Source organism: Telopea speciosissima, chromosome 6, assembly GCF_018873765.1.
Source record: "Telopea speciosissima isolate NSW1024214 ecotype Mountain lineage chromosome 6, Tspe_v1, whole genome shotgun sequence".
In the NCBI taxonomy this organism is placed as follows: Eukaryota; Viridiplantae; Streptophyta; class Magnoliopsida; order Proteales; family Proteaceae; genus Telopea; species Telopea speciosissima.
Window position 1 is genome coordinate 58005003 of NC_057921.1, and position 20253 is coordinate 58025255.

The 20253-nt window shown below is 37.5% G+C and overlaps 1 protein-coding gene across 6 annotated transcripts in view; it reads left to right on the forward strand.

Moving 5' to 3' along the window:
• LOC122666173 (CCR4-NOT transcription complex subunit 1-like) overlaps window positions 1-18301 on the forward strand; it is a 91343-nt gene extending 73042 nt beyond the window's left edge. For all 6 annotated transcript variants that reach the window (XM_043862305.1, XM_043862309.1, XM_043862308.1 and 3 more), the window contains exons 36-51: window positions 514-640; window positions 718-821; window positions 909-1046; window positions 1147-1233; window positions 2390-2536; window positions 2630-2761; window positions 2869-2916; window positions 3008-3154; window positions 3235-3296; window positions 15132-15285; window positions 15401-15592; window positions 15697-15801; window positions 16165-16299; window positions 17330-17572; window positions 17797-17898; window positions 18026-18301. In XM_043862305.1, the coding sequence (XP_043718240.1) occupies window positions 514-640; window positions 718-821; window positions 909-1046; window positions 1147-1233; window positions 2390-2536; window positions 2630-2761; window positions 2869-2916; window positions 3008-3154; window positions 3235-3296; window positions 15132-15285; window positions 15401-15592; window positions 15697-15801; window positions 16165-16299; window positions 17330-17572; window positions 17797-17898; window positions 18026-18175 (2073 nt within the window). In that variant the 3' untranslated portion in view covers window positions 18176-18301. The remainder of the gene's footprint in view (window positions 1-513; window positions 641-717; window positions 822-908; window positions 1047-1146; window positions 1234-2389; window positions 2537-2629; window positions 2762-2868; window positions 2917-3007; window positions 3155-3234; window positions 3297-15131; window positions 15286-15400; window positions 15593-15696; window positions 15802-16164; window positions 16300-17329; window positions 17573-17796; window positions 17899-18025) is intronic.
• Window positions 18302-20253: the final 1952 nt, after the last annotated feature.

Genomic DNA, 20253 nt, shown 5'->3' on the forward strand with positions numbered 1-20253 from the left:
CTTCTCATTTTTAAATAAAAGGTCTCAAAACTACATACCCCTACCCCAACACCCCAAAATAACTGAAACCTCTCCATCTCGCCATGATCCATTGAAGAGTGTTCCATGCATCCTTCCTTCTGATTTCAGGCTGGGCTTTGTGAGGAACAGAAGGATAAGGTACTCCCCTTACCTGGTTGGAAGATTTGACCTTAGTGATGTGTTGATTGGTTCTGGAGGTTTCATTAGTTGCTGACCATTAAAGAGCCACATTTCCTTTACAGAGCTCAATCTGTTGACTTTCAGATACTGTTTCTTTAGTAGTTAATGGAGTTTTGTAGATGTTTCTGATTCTCTTCTCTTTTCTCGAAATTTTTGTCCACCATTCTTTCATCTTCCTGGAGTTTGATAAAGGTGTATCAAGATGTTAGCTAAAAGAGCTCTTCCTGTCCAAAACCAAAAGTTGTTTCAGAGTTTATGCTTTTAGTGCTCCATGTTCTCCCTGATTTAAGTTTCTATCATTTTATTCTCTAGGTGATATACTCAGATGAGGAGCGCAAGTTCAACAAGGATATAACTGTTGGTCTCATTCGTAGTGAATTACTAAACCTTGCAGACTACAATGTACACATGGCAAAGCTTATTGATGCAGGAAGGAACAGTATGTACAGCGATTCTACTTTTTAGATTTAGTTGTAATTTTGATAATGCAGCTAACTGGTTGGGTAAAATATGCAGAAACTGCTACAGAATTCGCCATTTCTCTTCTTGAAATGCTGGTGGTTCAGGAACCTGGTGTCAGTGTGTCAGAACTCCACAATCTTGTTGATGCTGTGGCAAAGGTCTGATTTTCTTCTGATTGTGATTAACTGATTTGTTTCTGAGATCTGTAACATCTCTCTCATTTATCAGTTGTTTGTTGTTTGCAGCTTGCATTGAGGCCTGGATCTCCTGAATCTTTACAGCAGTTGGTTGAGATCGCCAGGAATCCTGCCTCTAATTCAGCTGCATTGTCTGGTTTAACTGCTGGCAAGGAGGATAAGGCTAGGCAGACCCGGGAAAAAAAGGTATTTGTTGTTTACTGATGTTCCATTTTATAGTCATTAGGTGCATGCGTGATATTTTATTTGTGTGATTTATATAATTTTGGATGTGTTTCATTCGCAGCCGGTTCCTGGTCGCTCCATTGCAATCAGGGAAGACTATACTAATGCTGAATCTATGGCAGCAGATCCTGCTGGTTTCTATGAACAGGTACTAATAAGTGCTTATTTAATGAAATTCATATCATGCAATGATTAAAATGGTTAAAAGTTGCTTAAGGTGATTTGGCTTCTTCCAACATTGAAACACTTGTATCAAAAGGGAGAAGTACTCAAGTTACTATCTGAACACTCAAATTAAGAGTAATACTAATAGGACTCTAAAACTTACACAATGACTTTTAACACCGTAGATGACTCGTGACCCTCAGCTGATGGATGTGAATGACCCATATAACCATAATAGATGGACTCTATTTTTATCAAAACCAAGACCAACCCCTGAAATTGAGGCTCACAGCTAGAACTAGAACCTGGCCTCTTGTGAGGCGGTAGTCATTGGCCTCTTGTTTATTGGAAGAACAGTTACCAATAAGTGCTTGTTTAATGAAATTTATAGATATCATGTAATGATTAAAATGGTTAAAAGTTGCTTGAGGTAATTTGGCTTCTTCCAAGATTGAAACACTGATATCAAAAGGGAGAAGCACTCAACTTACTTTCTGAACACTCAACTTAAGAGTAATACTAATAGGACTCTAAAAATTACACAATGACTCTTAACGCCGTAATTGACTCATGACCCTCAGCTGATGGATGCGAATGACCCATATAACCATAATAGATGGACTCTATTCTTATCAATACCAAGACCTACCCCTGAAATTGAGGCTCACAGCTAGAACTAGAACCTGACCTCTTGTGAGGCGGTACATTATATCTTCTACCTGCATCAGGTGGGTGTTACCACGCTTTGAGAAATTCTTATTTCTAATGACTAATTTCTTGATAGATGCAAATGATAATACCATCTTTTGTGTTTATTCTATCTTCATTGGAAGGAAATTATACTTTGTAATTTTCTTATTTTCTGTGTTCTCTCCTGCTTGTTTTGGTGTATCATATAGATCACAAACTTTTATGGGTGAATGGCAAACACTATTGGTCTTGAAATAATGCAAACTTTAGTGTAGTCATCAGTATATTTCAGCTTTAGTTAACATCAGCTCTAAGTTTTTCTGCTTGACCTGAAGATATATATAATGGGATCATTTTGGGGTGTGTGTGTGTTGGGGGGGGGGGGGGGGGATGGGTGTGGGTTGGGGGGTTGTACTTAATGCTTATTTTCATCTGTGATTATTGTGCAGGTTTCTGCTCTGTTTGGGGAATGGTGTCGAATTTGTGAACTTCCTGGTGCAAATGATGCTGCTTATACTCATTATATTTCACAATTACAACAAAGTGGGTTGCTAAAAGGGGATGATATGTCAGATCGCTTTTTCCGTATCCTAACGGTAATTTTTCTTCCATCTTTGATGCTTTGTTTGGCAAGCAATGATGGAAATTATGGTCGATGAACAGCTTTATGAATGATATTACATTTGCAGGAACTTTCAGCAGCATATTGTGTATCTACTGAGGTTACTCCTGCCTCATTCTCACTACAACCTCATCAGTCGCCACAAATGTCATTTTTTGCTATTGATATGTATGCAAAGCTCATCTTTCTAATGCTGAAGGTAAAGATATTTTCTTCTGTATTTGGTTACATGGGATAGCATACTGTCTTGAGAATCTTGCTTACCTTATCATTGCTGATACTGTGTTTTTTAAATTTTTTGTTTAGTATTATGCGGTGGACCAAGGGTCAAATAAATTGTTTCTTTTGCCCAAGGTTTGGATCTGCCAAGACTGGTTTCTCGTATTTTCAGTCACTTTCTTATTGGGGGAATTATTTAATTGTTATGTAAATGGCTTCTGAACAGATCCTATCAGTTACTGTGAGGGTCATCCAGAAAGATGCAGAGGAAAAGAAGACATCTTTCAATCCAAGACCATATTTCAGATTATTAATTAACTGGCTTTATGACCTTAGTTCTCCAGATGCAGTCCTTGATGGTGCCAACTTTCAGGTATTTGGAGGTTTACATTTTGCGCTTCATTACTGTCAGGCTGACAGGCTGTACTCACTAACATAGGTTTGTATCTGCAGGTGTTGACAGCATTCGCTAATGCTTTTCATGCCTTGCAACCCCTTAAAGTTCCTGGTTTCAGGTCTGTATGCCAAAAACTTTTTGTTTTTGTGATTAGTTTATTAGATGTATATCATTACAAGTGATTGTAATTATTGTTTAGTGGTATTTTCTAGCCAGTGCCAGACCCAAAATATTATGGCCCAAATGGTCATAACTCCTACATACCAGATAGGGATTCATTTTTTATGTAAATGCTTTATAGTTCTTTTCTATAATTTAAATTTTCTAGTCAACTTGATGGTACTGAATGCGTTATGGAGAATGGGTGGTCAGTCAACATTTGATGCCTTTAGGTTGTTTCACCTATGTCTTGTCTGTTGTAATCTTTGCCAATTTAGGGGATTCCAGCGTTGGTCTTGTCCTTCCAGACTATAATTTTCAACATGTTACATGAAACTGATATTACTTCCTCACATAGATAGCAAAATGTCATAGTTTGGAAAAAATCATGCTGAATCTAACACCAACCAATTTTTGAGAATCCACGAATAATTTACAACTAATTTGGGAACCGAATAATTCTGATAAAAAAATGTTTACAGAACTTCAATAAATAAATTTAGGAAAACGGGCACTTTTAGGTCCTAATTTTTGAAACATTAAGTGTTTAATTCTTTAACTAATTCAAATCCAATTTTTTGTCGGTCTGCTTTTTTATCCTAGTTTTCAAATCAACCAAACTCCCTGATCCAAATTTTACCTTTTGAATGATTTCCGAATCCAAATTTGTTAACCATAGTTGTCAAGGCACCTACCTAGGTGTCGCCTAGGCACCCTATGCATTTATTATGAATATTTTTTGTATATAAGACCTAAGCTATGCATGTCAGCAACTCACCCTTATCCCAACTAAATGGGGTCGGCTACATGGATCCTTCCTTCAATCAGCTCTATTCGAGATTTCGGGGTCATATCTAATACAAGACCTAAGCTATGCATTTCTTTCCTCATCACTTCTCCTAGGGTCATTTAAGGCCTACCCCTAGCTCTTTTAGTTCCTTCAATCTGAATCAAATCACTCCTCTGTACTAGAGCATCCAAAGGTCATTGAACATGACCATGGCACCTCAAACAACTTCTCGTAGCTTATCATGTATCGGAGGCAGAACCATGGTTTAAAGTATCGGTCCGTACTGTATCGTATCAGCCGATTCATATTGGTATCTATCGGTACTGATACGTATCTCTTTTTTTTAAAGAATAGTATGTATCACTTTGGATCCAGGATAGAGTGTCTTCGTCGTGGTTGGCTTTGGTTGTCTCCTGAAGTCCTTGTAATTTTCTCTTTCTTTAGTTCGCTGATTTTGTTGGGGTTTCCCCTCCCCCCCTTTTTCTTTCCTTGGTAATCAAATTTTTATTCATCCAAAAAGTATGTATCACTTTGATGTAGGCACAACTAGGCTACTTGAACAAAGGATCGGGAGAGTGATAGAACAAACAATTACAAAAGGCTAAATAAGACAGATTCGCACTCTGTCAGTAAAATTGTGATAACTCAACTCTCGGTTTGGGGTGATTCAAGTTGGAGATGAAAGCTAACAGAATGGGCTTCAACTTCTATGATGAAAGTTTCTTCAGAAAACGAATGTGATATTCTTGAAATATCTCATGAATTTGGTGCATAAGTAAGAACAAAATTCTTAAAAAAAAAAAAAAGACATGGAAAGATGTGGGGCTGTAATACAACTCTTCTAGGATGATTGCAGCTCCAAAAAGGTCTTGCAATTCTTCTAGGATGCAAGAGGGTGATTAAACTCTTACTCTTCAAGGAAGGAGTGAAACTCTTCAAGGAAGGAGTGAAACTCTTCAAGCTTTCAAAGAATGAACTCTTCTAGGTTCAAGGGGAAGAACACATCTTGGTTCAAGAGAAGTGCTTGTAGCAACATTCAACAAAATATAATTTCATAGCTGCCATTACAATGAAAATAGGTTGTCCTTTTATAGGAAAATAAAGAAAAACCTAAAAGCTACTGCAACATCTCAACCCTTGATTTTTCTATGATTGAGATTGATTACAAGCATAAAGAAAACTTAGTCAAAATTCTTTTTGCCTTGAAGCATGTTTCAAGAGAGACCTTGTAGTCTTCAAGAGGGATTTTGTAGTCTTCAAGATATATTTTGTAACAAAAAGGAACCTTGGAAGTGTAGCTGAAGTTGTGTAGACCAAGAGAACCTTTAAATGATGAGCTGTTACATCATCTTGCACTAACAAATTGAAGATCCACTTGAAGAAGATGAAGAATCATCCAATCAAAAGAGGCCAACTAGGAGGGGGTGCTTAGTCAAGGATTAGGTTCACATTTAGGCTCTTTATGGGGGTTGGGCTAGGTCCAAGGGAAGCCATCTAGGGGGTTGGGCTAGGTCTAAGGTGAGACTTAGTGCAAGAACTGGACTAGAACCCGGATAGGTGGACTGGACTGCGCATGCTCTGTAGAAACTGCTTATCTCCTTCGATACAGATGAGTTTGACATGATTCAAAAATCATTTGAAAGCAGACTCAAAGGGCTACATCTTTTATTCTTTGGGTTTTCTCTAAATCGCATTTTACATAGCCCGAAAATTCCCTTCAAGTCAATACATGTGCACAAGTAATATTCTGATAACAACTTTGGGCTGCCACTTTGTTGGTCTTAGTCTTTTCTTCCTTTTAGACCAAAAGTTGGTGCTGAAACTTGAGTTGGATCTTGAGCATGATTTTTAATTGGGGCATTCATGATGCGGGTTGCGCATGCATCACACTTGATATCGCATTATATTGGCCGGTATGGCCCAATACAATACCATCGATACATACCAATACATGTCAGTATGTCTATTAAAGCCTTCGATGAGAGTATCGGTACGTATCAAGTTGTATTGTCCAATACGACTTGATACAATTCGATACATAACAATACATCTCAATCATAGTTGTCGCCATGGCGTCGCCATGGCGCCGCCATGGCGTCCTGGCGTTGGGAGAGGGGGCATATCGAGCTACGCCATGGTGGATGTCAATATATCGCTCGATATGGCTTCCATGGCGACGCCATGGCGTCGCCATGGACGCCATACCACGATATGTTGGCATATCGGTCGATATTTGTACATATAAAAGTTAGATTAAAATTTTTTTTTAAACCATTTAATAGCTTAGATGCTTTGCTCCAAATCACATACACTAAAGAAAGACTATTGCTATCAAGCTTGATGAAAGAGTTAGCCTATCATTTGATTTTTACTATTGCTTTCAATTATTTGATAGGTTAATCTATATTTTCAATTTTTCATACTTTCATATACACTAATGGATATTAGTTACACTTTCATGAATTAAACCATAGTGGCATAGTATATTAGTAGTAGTGTAGTACACTTTCATGTTGATTTTTGATGTTATAGGACATATATTATAGCATACTAAATGACATTAAAAATACGGAAAATAAAAATTAAACATGGTCGACATGCTCGCCATGGCAACGCCATGGCGGGCGACATGTCGATATATCGACGTGACACCCTTCCACCGACTTGGATCGCCGTGACGCCGTGACAACTATGATCTCAATACAACTTGATACAGTCATTAAAAGGTCCACGCTGGTTTCAGTCTCACTACAAAACCTAGAAAAATGTAAAAAAGGCCAAGAACTCCCAGCCGAGAGTCCTAAAAAGGCCCTTTAACAAAGGTTTTTTTTTTTTTTTTTTTTTTTGCATAGATTTGAGTTGGGGGTTTTAATCTCAGTAAAAAACGATTCAAGTGGTGCTAAAAACCTAAGTTTGGATCATTGAACAAGCTGAAATCCGAGATGGAAGGTAGGTTTCACAAAAAAAAACCTCAATTTCAATTTAATGCACTTGTCTAGTTATACGTTTTCCATTTTAGTGTTTATGCATGATAGATGTTATATATTGGCTATTTTTTTATTTATTTTTGGGCTCCAAAAGTGTATTTCTTGGTGTCTTGACCATTTCCATGTGTATCTAAAGAGTATCTTGCGTATCTCCGATATGATATGATACGTCTCTTAAAATCACCCTTCCTATGCAATACTCGATACCAATACTTTAAACCTTGATCGGAGCTCCTCCTTCATCAACTCTAATATGATCATTTTACTATATTCTTCATAGTTTTGCCACACATCCATCTCAAGATCCTCATCTCCGCTACACTGAGTTTATCTACATGATGCTACTTAACTGCCCAACATTCCATATCATACATCATAGCCGGTCGTACGGCTGTCTTATAAAATTTTCCTTTTTAAGTTTTAAGGAATATGTCAATCACACGACACTTCGGACGCACCTCTCCACTTCATCCATCGCATTTTAATTCTCTGTGAAACATCATCCTCTATATCACCTTCTTTATTTATGATTGAGCCCAGATATCTAAAATAATCACTTTGTGAAATCTTACTCATAAATTTTCACTACTTCATTATCCATCCCGTTATAACTAAAGTTATGCACCATATACTCTGTCTTCGTTCTATTTATCTTAAAACCTTTTGGTTCCAAGGTTGATCTCCATAACTCCAACTTGGTGTTAATCTCTGCTATTGTCTCATCAACTAAAACAATAGCATCAGCAAAAAGCATGCACCAAGGAACCTCATCTTGATTCTTGTGGTTAAATCATCCATGATAAGTACAAACAAATAAAGGGCTTAAAGCCGATCCTTGATGTAACCCAATTGTAATTGGAAATTACTACTTTAACCCCCATATAGTTCTTACACTAGTCGCCACACCATAATACATAATTAATAATACATATCTTTAATTATGTCCACATATTTACTTGATACACTTCTCTTCTCTTGTACTTGCCAGGTTATCTCTTATCTCTCTAGTGACTATAAATTTTTTCTAGGTCAATAAAGACCGCATGGAGATCCTTCTTGCAATCTCTAAATCTTTCCATGAGTCTCCGAACTAAATAGCTTTTGCCATGGATCTTCTTGGCATAAAACCAAATTAGTTGTCCGTAATAGTAGTTTTGTCTCAGGTGGGTTTCAATATCTCTCCCCCATAATTTCATTGTATGACTCGTTAGTATTTTGCCTCTACAGTTATTGCAGCTTTGAGGCCCTGTTTGGTTGCACATTCTTTCTAGGAGAATGTTCTTTTCACATTAGTGTTCTTTTTCGATTCCTACTGTGAGAATGTTCTGATGGAACAAAAACAACGTTTGGTAAAACTGTTTCAGAAGTGTTTAAGAACAGAAACAACGTTTGACAGACCTTTTACAAAATCACTTCATATCAATACAACCAATAATTACGTAAATGCCATTGTGTTCACACTTAACCCAAATAATTATGAATATATTGCCCATTATCATGGTTGACACTATAACCAATATTTATGAAAAATTATATTGTTGGCGGAAAAAAAAACACTTACACCTCAGAATCACCACCCGACATACATAAACCATCCTGATTCCCTCACACGATTCACACATGAACCCATATCTAAAACTAAGGGAGAAAATCCTTTAATTTCATAATAGTAGTTCTTACCAACAATTTCACAAAGTTTCCGGAAGCACATGCCATTAAAAAAGGTCTTAGTGGATTTGAACTACCATCCCTTGGAGCATGCTTAAGACATGCTCATGGTCCAAGTGGTCTACCAATTTGAGCTAAAGACTCATCATGTAGGGTTATGGATAGTGTAACTATGATAATCTGCTAGTAGTGTTTTATATAACTAAAGGCCACCTATCCACATGTCACTACAAGTAAATATATCTGAAGGTTAAACAGAGAAATTTGGCTCCCACAAGCAAGGTTTAAAGTATCAGTATCGCATATCGTATCAGTCGGGTGATGTTAAAAAGACGTATCATAATAGTAGTTACATATCGAACGCTATAAACCGAATCGATCTGACCTGATTGAGCCCAATCCAAAGTCCAAACCGAACCAAGGCTTCATCGGTTCGGCTTCGGTTTACAAGTTAGAGTACAATTCGGTTCGGGCTAAACCGATGGGCCACCGATTGCCGAACACTAAAACCAACCCCCAAACCCTAAAAACTCTACCTAATCCCTACCCAAAACCAGCCTATACCCAAGTTTCAAACCGAATTGAAATTGATATCACAAATCGAACCGAAAATGAGTCCAACCTGAACTGAAACTGAAACTGAAACCGAAAGGTCCTTATTGTTTCGGTTTCCCTAAAACTCATCGAACCCGAACCGCCGGTTGACGCCCTTAGTCAAGATACACGTGGAAATATACTTTTGGAACAAAAAACAATATAAATAAGCAATATATAACATGTATCATGCATAAACACTAAAATGGAGAACAGTGTACAACCAGACAAGTGCATTAAATTGAAACTGTTATAAAAGATGAAGTTTCTTACGTGTTGTAAGTCTACAGCCATGAAGAGTGTTGGATGATGCAAAGGATGATGCTGTAGCACTCCTTAATTTGTTTTTCAGTCCAAAAGTGTGAAAAATCAAGATTAAATGCAAGGTTTTAGACTCTATCGGTTGAGAATTTTCCTTCATTTTTCTGCCAGAACGGCAGTTGTATCGAGCAAGGTTTAAAATCTCGTTTCATTTCGGTGTTTCGGTCTAAACGAAATTTCCAAGATATCGAAATTTCGTCAAAATATGGTATTTTTTCTGTCGGTGTAAAATGCCAAAATGACCGAGATTTCTGAAATTTCCGAAACGAGATGACCGAAATTACCGAGATTTTTGAAATTTCTGAAAATTTTTGAAATATTGCATTTTTTCAATTCTATGTTGCATTTTGTTTCGACTCGACTGAGATACTTGAAATCTCGACCGAGACGAAACGAGTTTTAGTACTATGGTATCGAGTCTATGAGTGAGAAGGGCTTTTTTTATGGAATGTATTGACCGTATCGATGGTATCGGTATGTATAAAGATGTATCGAGCCTCATCGGCTGATACATATCAATTCGTATTAATGCACCCACAAATCCATTTATCAATTGTATTGATGGTATCGATAAGTATCAATCATATTGTATCATATTGGCCCATATCAGCCGATACAATTTGATACAATACTATTTTTATATAAAAAAAGCGGTGTAACGATCTGTATCGTATAAGTACCGACCGATATGATACAATACAGACTGATACTTTAAACCCTGCCCACAAGTAATCGGGTCATGAGTCATGACCATACATCAGCATTGTTCAAATCTTCATGTTTATCTGTCAGCACAATTTCATATCACCACATAAAGATAGATACAGAAACTCAGTACAGACACAAGAAATATATCTCAGATTAGTTCTCAAATTTAAAATCAAGAGAAATCATCGACCTCCCAACCTCTCCACTTGCTAAACCTTCTCAACTAAATCCACTTGGCAGTTGGATCCCGGAGTTTATCTTCATTTGACAAAACCCCCTTGTATAGACTTTAGACTATCTTGAGACATCCACATACCTCTATCAGCAATACAAGACACAGTGATTTATCGCTACCACTCCATTGTAGTTGCATTTGTAGAGACGCAATGATGAAATTATCGAAGCCTATTTCTTCCATAAGGCTAAAAATTTGGTACAGGATATACTTAATATTATGAGTTATTACATAAATCAGCAATTAAGCATGTCTCTGTTTTGCATTCTGCTGCACTTTTTTAACAGCATAAGTTTGGTAGGAAGACACGCTTCACCAATCGTTTTATTGACCATACTTCTATGCATCAAGAAAGAAATATGATGTCAATAGTCTTTCCAACCATGTAATCATTAATTAGAAAGTTAAAAAATCTATGTATCCAAAATAATCTGCATTTCATCAAGGCCAGCAGCTGCATCCACAATTTTCAAAAACTCTTCTACTTTTATGAGCACCGTTCTATTGCATCCGAGTGGGTTACTTGAGTGAGAAAGAGCAGCAAGAAGACAGAGTGAGAAAAGGCCAAGAATGGGAATAGTGTTGTGAAAGGGAAAGTCTTGTATGATGGGGATGCTTCTATCAAAGAGAATGTTGGTGCGGGGGGGGGGGGGGAGAGAATAATGTTAGAGGTAGGGGCTACTACCACCAAGATTGGGAAGGTGGTTCAGCAGAATGATGGGACCATAGGACCATATAAAAGATTCAGTTAAGATTAAGAGAAAATCATAAACTGAGACTGGGAAGGCATGAGTACAAACTAGGAAAAATAGATACAAGAACTCGAGCATTCAAGTTCGTTAAATAGACTTCACGGAAAACCCATTCAGATGCTGCTAACAAGAGAGCATGTATCAATTCTTATTTCTTAATTCAATTTTCTAAAATATGCAAGAACTCTAGCATTCAAATTCGTTAAATTTAACAAAATCATTAAGTCAATGTCGTATGAATGATTCCTACCTTTTTTAACATATTAATATGGTCGACCCAGAAGGTAATACTCCTAGTCGTCGGCACACTTCTGTTAGGACAAGATTGGATCAATGAATTAAATAGAAAGACCTCCCCCCACTCCCAAAAATAAAAACACTTAACAACCTTGATCCTTCCCAACAGTGTCAAGAACTTCCTTTGCCTCCAATGTGACTATAGTTGTAGTTACCAATTCTGTTTTAAAATGCATCCTACCCACAAAATCAAAATGATTCAAGCACTTATCCAAATGATAAATAAGTAGAAATCAATGAATGTTTACCCCTTAAAAAAAGCTCTCAACATGAGAAAGGGGATTAGTTAGGGATGACGAGTGGTCAACACCACCACTAAGTTTTTGGGATGAGAGACTCTGGTTGCAGCGGCGAACGGTGGAAGGTTGCAGCAGCTATTCTTCAAGGGTGAAGCAGGATGTCCCCAAAGTTGAAGAGGGTATAGCTTAAGAGGGTATATTTATCGGGAATGGCTCTATATTTCCCCTCACTTTGTTCTTTCCAATCTGTTGGAGAACTGACAGAACACCAAATGGGGCCTGAATATCACCTTTATTTTCCTTGTGCTTATAATCTTATTAAACAGCTTGGTTAGCCAAGATAAACCAGAGATTCCTCAGTTTGCCAACATTTCTATTGGGACCTCATCTAGGCCTAGTGTCTTGCCTACTTTCATCTTCCTTAAAGCTTCTTTTACTTTAGACATCCTAATCTTTCATACATATCTACAATATGTGGTGTCTTGATGGTAATGCAGTCGTATGGGACACTATTACTCAAATTGTCTTCATTTAGTTGGCTGTAGAAATAATCTTTTCATCTCTCCTTAATGTCCTCATCCCTTATTAGTGCCTTACCATCTGTACTTTTAATATATATATATATATATATATATATATTTATTAATTTATTTATTTGTTTATATTTATATATCAAGGCAATATGATATAATTATGCTAATAATGACCTAATATGCAAGGTTTAAAGTATCGGTATCGGGTATTGTATCGGACGAGTGATTTTATACGTATCGTATCGTTTCGGAGATACGTATCGAACAATACAAATACGTATAGAAATGGTCAAGATACACATGGAAATACACTTTTGGAACAAAAAACAATATAAATAAGCAATATATAATAAGTGTCATGCATAAAACCTAAAGTGTCATGCATAAAACCTAAAGTGGTGAATAATGTATAACCAAACAAGTGCATTAAATTGAAATTGTTATAAAAGATGAAGTTTCCCACATGTTGTAATCGTCTATAGCCCTGAAGAGTATTAGATGATGCAAAGGATGATGTTGTAGCACTCCTTGATTCGTTTTTTAGTTTAAAAGTGTGAAAAACCAAGATTAAATGCAAGATTTTAGACTCTTGGTTGAGAGTTTTCTTTCATTTTTTCGTTAGATTAGGAATTGTATAAAGTTTGTGAGTGAAAATGGCTTTTTTATGGAATATATCGATGGTATCGGTACGTATCGGTATGTATCGGTGCGTATTGGTATGTATCGGTACGTATCGGTGAAGTATCGATATGTATCGGCCAGTACGTAGCGATACATATCGATGCGTATTAAACCACCCACTGAACCCTTTACTGAACGTATCGATACCATCGATACGTATCGGTCGTATCGTATCGTATCGGTCGATACATTTCGATACATTTCGAGACAGTTCATTTAAAAAAAAAAAAAAGGAGACGTATCGGTATGTATCGTATCGGTATCGACCGATACCGATACGTATCGGTCCGTATCGTATCGTATCGTATCCGTCAGTACTTTAAACCATGCTAATATGAATAAATCAACATATAATACACGAAGCATAGATATAATAAAGCATATTCATAAATAAATAAAAACCCCTAGCAATATACATAAACCAACATGAAGTGTAGAAAAACTCATATGAGATAAGCATATTCATTATTTGTTTCTCTATGAATTGACATACACAATAACACTAGAAAATGGTTAGTTGTACAATAGTAGAGGTAAACATCTATATACGTACAATTTTCTCTATGAATTGACATACCCAATAACACCAGAAAATGGTCAGTTGTACAATAGTAGAGATTAGGGGTGCAAGTTTGGCCCTGTTGACCTGCCCTGAGCCCGAACAGGGTCTGGGCTGAGATATTTGGCCCTGAGGGAGAGTCAGGGCTGGAAATTTCTGGCCCTGAGTCAAGGTCAGGTCAGGTCAGGTCAGGGTTGAGGCCTCAGGCTAAGTCTAGCCCGGCCCGACCCTGTTTTAAGTTATACTATAAAATATATATTGATATAATTATATTATAAACTTTAAACGTCACCCACATTTTGTTATATAATATATTATATATTAAAATAATAAGTGATATAATACATTTTATTATATTGATATTTTACATAAAATTGATAAATTTCTCCCCGGCCCATTATAGCCCATGCATTTCCTTTCCCCTCCCCATGGTCAGGGCCAATCAAGGTCACCCCGGCCCGACTCTGAGGGCGAGTCAGGGTTGGATTTTTCAGGCCTTGAGTTAGGGTCGGGTCTGGGTCCAGCTAAGGGGACTTAGGGTTGGGCTAGGATTCTATAAAGCCCGGCCCAACCCGACCCTGTTGCAGCCCTAGTAGAGGTAAACATCTATATTCGTACAATTTTTTATGATGCAGTTGAGCAATTGTGGCATTCACATTATTGTGAATTAGCATACACAAACACCATCTATAATCTATATCCTCAAGAATTTTATATGATGCAACTACTGTTTATTTCAAAACACGCAGAGCTGCATCATAATCTTGTACACAAACCAATGATAGGGTTAAAAACGGCATCTACTTCATAGAATATATTAAAAAAAACCTATACACTAAGATGCCTGCCCAGGCCACATGGCGTCCAAGGCGATACCCAGGTGACCAAGACAGCTTCCTTTCTTGCTTCATTTAAGGCTTCTTGTCGCCTTGGGCCAGAATTCCACCTTTATGCCTAGGTGACAGCTTGACAACTATGTTGTTAACTATGCTTCCATCCATCTTTTTTTTTGTTGACATTTTTGCGAAGTTTGTATTTGCTTGAAATATAAATTTATTACCTATCAAGATGTTAAAGCTCGGGTATGATCGATCCATGTTAGTATTGCTGGTCCCTGATCCAGCCAATACCAGTATCGTCAACGGCTGGTCTAAACCCCTTGGATTCCAAGCTATTCTAGAATACATTCGGTTATAATTTTTCTGACAAATTATGTCATATCATTGTTGTTATGCTTAGGTTTTATAGTGGGATTGTCTGGTATTTATTAAAATGACTTCTGTGGTGTTACTTGAGTGCTTTCGGCTTTGCATGGCTTGAGTTGGTGAGTCACAGGACTTACATGCAATAGTTGTTATGCTTAGGTTTTATAGTGGGATTGTCTGGTATTTATTAAAATGACTTCTGTGGTGTTACTTGAGTGCTTTCAGCTTTGCATGGCTTGAGTTGGTGAGTCACAGGACTTACATGCCTAAATTGCTCACGCTTAACCCTCAGAAGGGTTGGCCTCTTGTTCAACGGTTGCTGGTGGATTTGTTCAAGTTTTTGGAGCCATATTTAAGGAATGTGGAACTGGGTGAGCCGGTTAGTTACTCTTCACACTCATCATTTGGCTCTTTGTTTCATTCATGTGTTACTTTAAATGTTTTACCTATAATAATGAAGTTGTGAGTCTCATGATTTCTACTTTTTGCATAAGGTTCGCTTTCTGTACAAAGGAACTTTGAGGGTACTGCTTGTGCTGCTTCATGATTTCCCGGAGTTCCTCTGCGATTATCACTTCAGCTTCTGTGATGTCATACCTCCCAGCTGCATCCAGATGCGGAATGTTATCCTCAGTGCATTTCCCCGCAATATGAGGTTGCCTGATCCGTCCACACCCAATTTGAAGGTGTTTACTGGATCTTGGTTTTAGTCTTTAGCTCTCCTAATGCTCAGGCTAATTCCAATCTAAACAATTTACCTGTCTCTCTTTTGTAATTTTACCATTTGTAGATCGATTTGCTAGCAGAGATCAGCCAATCACCACACATTCTGTCTGAAGTTGATGCTGCTCTCAAGGCAAAGCAAATGAAGAATGACATTGATGAATATCTCAAGGTATCGTGATATGTTGCTACTAGTATTCATTTTTTGAAGTGCCTAGATCACTTTTGAAATGGCTAGAGTAGTTTCTTCCTCCCTCGTGTTTATTTATTTTTAAAAAGTGTTCCAGTGCACAAGGCTCTCGCTACTGCAGGGTCTGGGAGGGGCAAATGTACACAACCTTAACCCCTGCTTCGCAGGAGAGGCTGTTTCCAAGTTTGTACCCACAACCAACAGGTTGAAAATAGTACAACTCACCGTTGCGTCAAGGCTCGCCCACTTTTTATTTATTTATTTTATTTTTAATAAATAGCTCTTTTGTTTCCCCTTGAGTCTCCTTTGTTTTCTTATTTTCTGTTTCTATTTGAATCTCTGCAGACAAGGCAACAAGGGTCTTCCTTCTTGGCAGAGCTGAAGCAGAGATTGCTGCTTCCTCAGACTGAGACATCCCAGGCTGGGACCCGATACAATGTGCCCTTGATCAACTCCCTTGTTCTTTATGTGGGGATGCAGGTAATTCTTTTCCTGCCTTGGTGAATAATTTTCTTTTTCTTCTTCATCCTTTCTTGTTATTGTTTCTCAGTTTGACTTTTTCCATGTGGATGCTATGCATACTTGGGAAATTTGGGGATGTATAATAATTTTTTAAGAGGTAAAATTACTGATAAAAATTCTACACATATATGAATCATTAATATATTTGTTCTAAATCAAATATATTACACGGCCTCGTTTTGGAAGGGCTTCCTAAACGGTACCATTATGAGCAAGGTGGAGAGATGATGTGGCACTTCTAACTGTTGGATAGAGAGGACATTGTCTGGATTAGCCACAGTTTAAATTTCAGAATATAATTCGATCAAATATATGCATCCTCATGTATCTCCATGCACACCTATGGTACTCCAATCAATGACCATTAGTGTGCACTCTTTGCTAGTTTTGGATTTTCAAAGCTCTATCTTGACACTTGGCAAAATCTGATTGGACCGAAACTCAACATACAAAGGCAAGGGGGGGTTACCTGTCCATAAAAGTTGGGCCCTAGGGTCGTTTAGGTAAGTCTTCCTAAGTGGGATTTTAGGAAATCTTTATCCATTTTCTTAACAGTATACGTAGTAAATTTGTACCATAGGAAACTGTGTTTTAATCCAAGTTTTCAAAGATTTGGATCCGTTATTGTGCTGTACATGTGTACTATTCTGCGAAGTTAGGTATGAGGCATAATACTCTCCAGAAGGTGAACTGCACCTGTTGTGAAAGACTATTAACTAGTGTGGTCCTGCATATATTTCTCTCAGTTCGCGTCTTGAATGAGACCAAATAAATCACTGTTAGTTGTTGTGTATGTAATGCTGATATTTAAAGAAGGTTTTGTAGGTAACCTGCCTACCCACAGTTGGCCTGGTTGCCCCTTGATTTGAGTGTCTTGGATGGTTGATATGGCCATCCTGACCTTTGGATGGATAAGAGCTCTTGATTGATCACATGGCAAAGGCAGGACCTTTCATTGATTGCTCGTGTTTGGGTGACTTTATTGCAGGCCATTCAGCAACTACAGACAAGGACTCCACCTCCGCATGCACAACCAATGGCACAGGGTGCCTCCATGGATATTTTCTTGGTGGGTGCTGCCATGGATATATTCCAGACTTTGATTGGGGAGCTTGATACGGAAGGACGCTACCTCTTCTTGAATGCAGTTGCTAACCAGTTACGCTATCCAAATAACCATACACACTACTTCTCCTTTGTCCTCCTCTACTTGTTTGCCGAAGCAAACCAGGTTTGCATGTTCTCCTCTTCTTTTTGTTTTATTTTATGTTAAATTTCAATAATTTTCTCCCTTGTGTCTCAGTCCTTGAAATCTTTCTTGTGCATATAAATTTTGATTCTGAATTCAGTTTGTATAAATCCAGAATGAATCTGGCACAACCAACAACTCAGCCTTATCCCAACAGAATGAATCTGGCACAAGCTGATAATAATTTATTTGGCCCCTTGTTGCAGGAAATCATCCAGGAGCAAATAACAAGGGTATTGTTGGAACGCTTGATTGTTAATAGACCTCATCCATGGGGCCTGTTGATCACTTTCATTGAGCTTATTAAGGTAAATGGGGTGGGGGTTGAGTTGATCATTGACATCTATGACTTTCTTTTTCTTTTTTAATAAAAAGAAAAATCCTGCCCATTGATTATATGGTCGTGTGTAAAGTGGTTTGCTTTCATATCTGCAGAATCCTAGATATAATTTTTGGAATCGATCATTCACAAGGTGTGCACCGGAGATAGAGAAACTGTTTGAATCAGTCTCAAGATCGTGTGGAGGCCCTAAACCTATGGATGAGGGTATGGTTTCTGGTGGGATCTCTGACAATGCACACTGAGACTTCCCCTGGGATGGTATATTGTAGATTATGGGGTTATATCTATTTTGCAATTTGTAAGAATGGTAAAGGACCTGGTTGTTTTCACATGGCTTATTAATCAGACAACCTTTGGATAATTTTTAGTTCTTCACTCCAGAGGCTAGATGTTGAAGGTACTCGTGCCAAATATTGTTTTTCTTTTGGTTCTCTGATCGGTGTTAAAGAACATCCATTGAGTTAGATAAATACTATATAAGCCCATTTGTTTCCAGAACCAGGTGTTAACAAGAAGAAAGAGATTGGAAGGACATTTACGGGGTATTTACATGGAATGCTATGGGCTGCCAGATTTTTTTTTTTTAAGACTTCTTGGCTATGATGTTTGGTTCTCTGCAAAGTTATGAGTCACCATATTTCTCTCGGACTGACTGACTGACTGACTTTGCCTTTTGACTCTTATTTTTTTGTTTCCCCGTTTCTTCTAGGCCTCTCTCTTTTATCCTGCATATCTTTAATTTTTAGAATCTGTAAGCAGTGTAGTTCTGCAATTGCAAAATTTTTGGTTTAACTCGTCTGAAGACCACAGGCGTGCATGCAGTCAAGAAATTAAATCTTTGTATCGTGAACTGGATACACTACTAGTCTGGACCAATGTGATGATTTCAATGGCCCTATAAAATAATTTTCTAAAGAATTTTAAAGCTCTGGTGATATCTTTGTTGGGAGATCCAAGCAAAAGGACTTTGTTCCAAGTGGTCTATTAATTGAATTTTGAAATGGTTCGTCCGACTCTTTAATCTGTGTGGATACCCCTGGACGTAAAACCCCTTCCTTCTTATACATTAATGCTGTTAGAAAACGTTAAAATTGGCCATCTTGGTAGGAAGGCCCTTGCAGGTACTTGTAATGGTGTGAGTGCCCACTCAACTATGCAGAAGGTAGCACTTGAGGGTGAAGAAGTGATGCAACAGATATAAACCACTTATTTTTTTGCATATAGGTATATTATGAATTTGTGCAAGGCATGTCTTTGAGTTTCAAGTGGTAGCTTCTATTCATTTGATACAAACCTTAGGAGAACTTGCAATCTAAAATGCTGGCTCATAAGGAGAGGAATCTAAATCTTTTTATCAACTCCCACCAAATCTCTCATGAAAGTATGGAAGATGTGAAAGCCACAAAATAATTCCTAAGATTTTTTTTTTTCTTTTTTATAATGAGAAAAAAAAGAGATTATATTACTAAAACGATAAATTTACAATATTAGAAGTACCTATCCGAGTAGAGTTATAGTAGAGAGGTTCATTGTTACACCATTTAAAAGTAACAGTAGTAAAGTTATTAGTTCCATCTGCTAGTTCAAAATATTTGTTAATTAGGTTCCAAGGGAGACGGACAGAACTAGTGGGATCGAGTAGATCACAAAATTCTTTGTTGGAGCACCACATTTGCTAAATCTTGATGTTTGCCTGTGTAGCATACTTCCACCCTTGTAGAATTCCATGTAGCTCGGCTTCCTTTACATATGTTGTTAATATATCTGCATCTATTAGAACATCCTGACCAGCAAGCAAAATGGGTAAAAAGTCCAACTTGTTATTCTAAGTTTTGATTCATATATGCCTGTGCAAATTAAACCAGGGAGTTTCAACTCAAGATTAGTAGTTATTGAAAGAAGAAACATGTGCATTGTGATGATGCCGAAACAGGTAAAGAATTGGAAGGAGGGTGAATACTTATGTCATTAAGCCATTTAAGAACATCCTTTAGAACCAACAAAGGCTCAGCCTTAGCCAAGCCTAAAATAACTTTGTTTCTTACATTCCATATGAAATAATATGTAATAATAAAAATGAAAAAAAAAAAAAAAAAATTAACATAGAGATTGTTTATCAAAGGATTTAGTGCAGAGGAGGAAAATACACAGATATGCAAATGAGGGGCCGGAGAGATGCTCAGTTCTCCATCCGAGGGGATCAGATGCTCAGATATGCTTAGTCCAATCACATGATAAGAAGATATGCCAAATTGATTCATCACTAGACCCAACATGCATCCACTTCGAGATAGAAGCTCCGATAGGTAGTTCTACATGT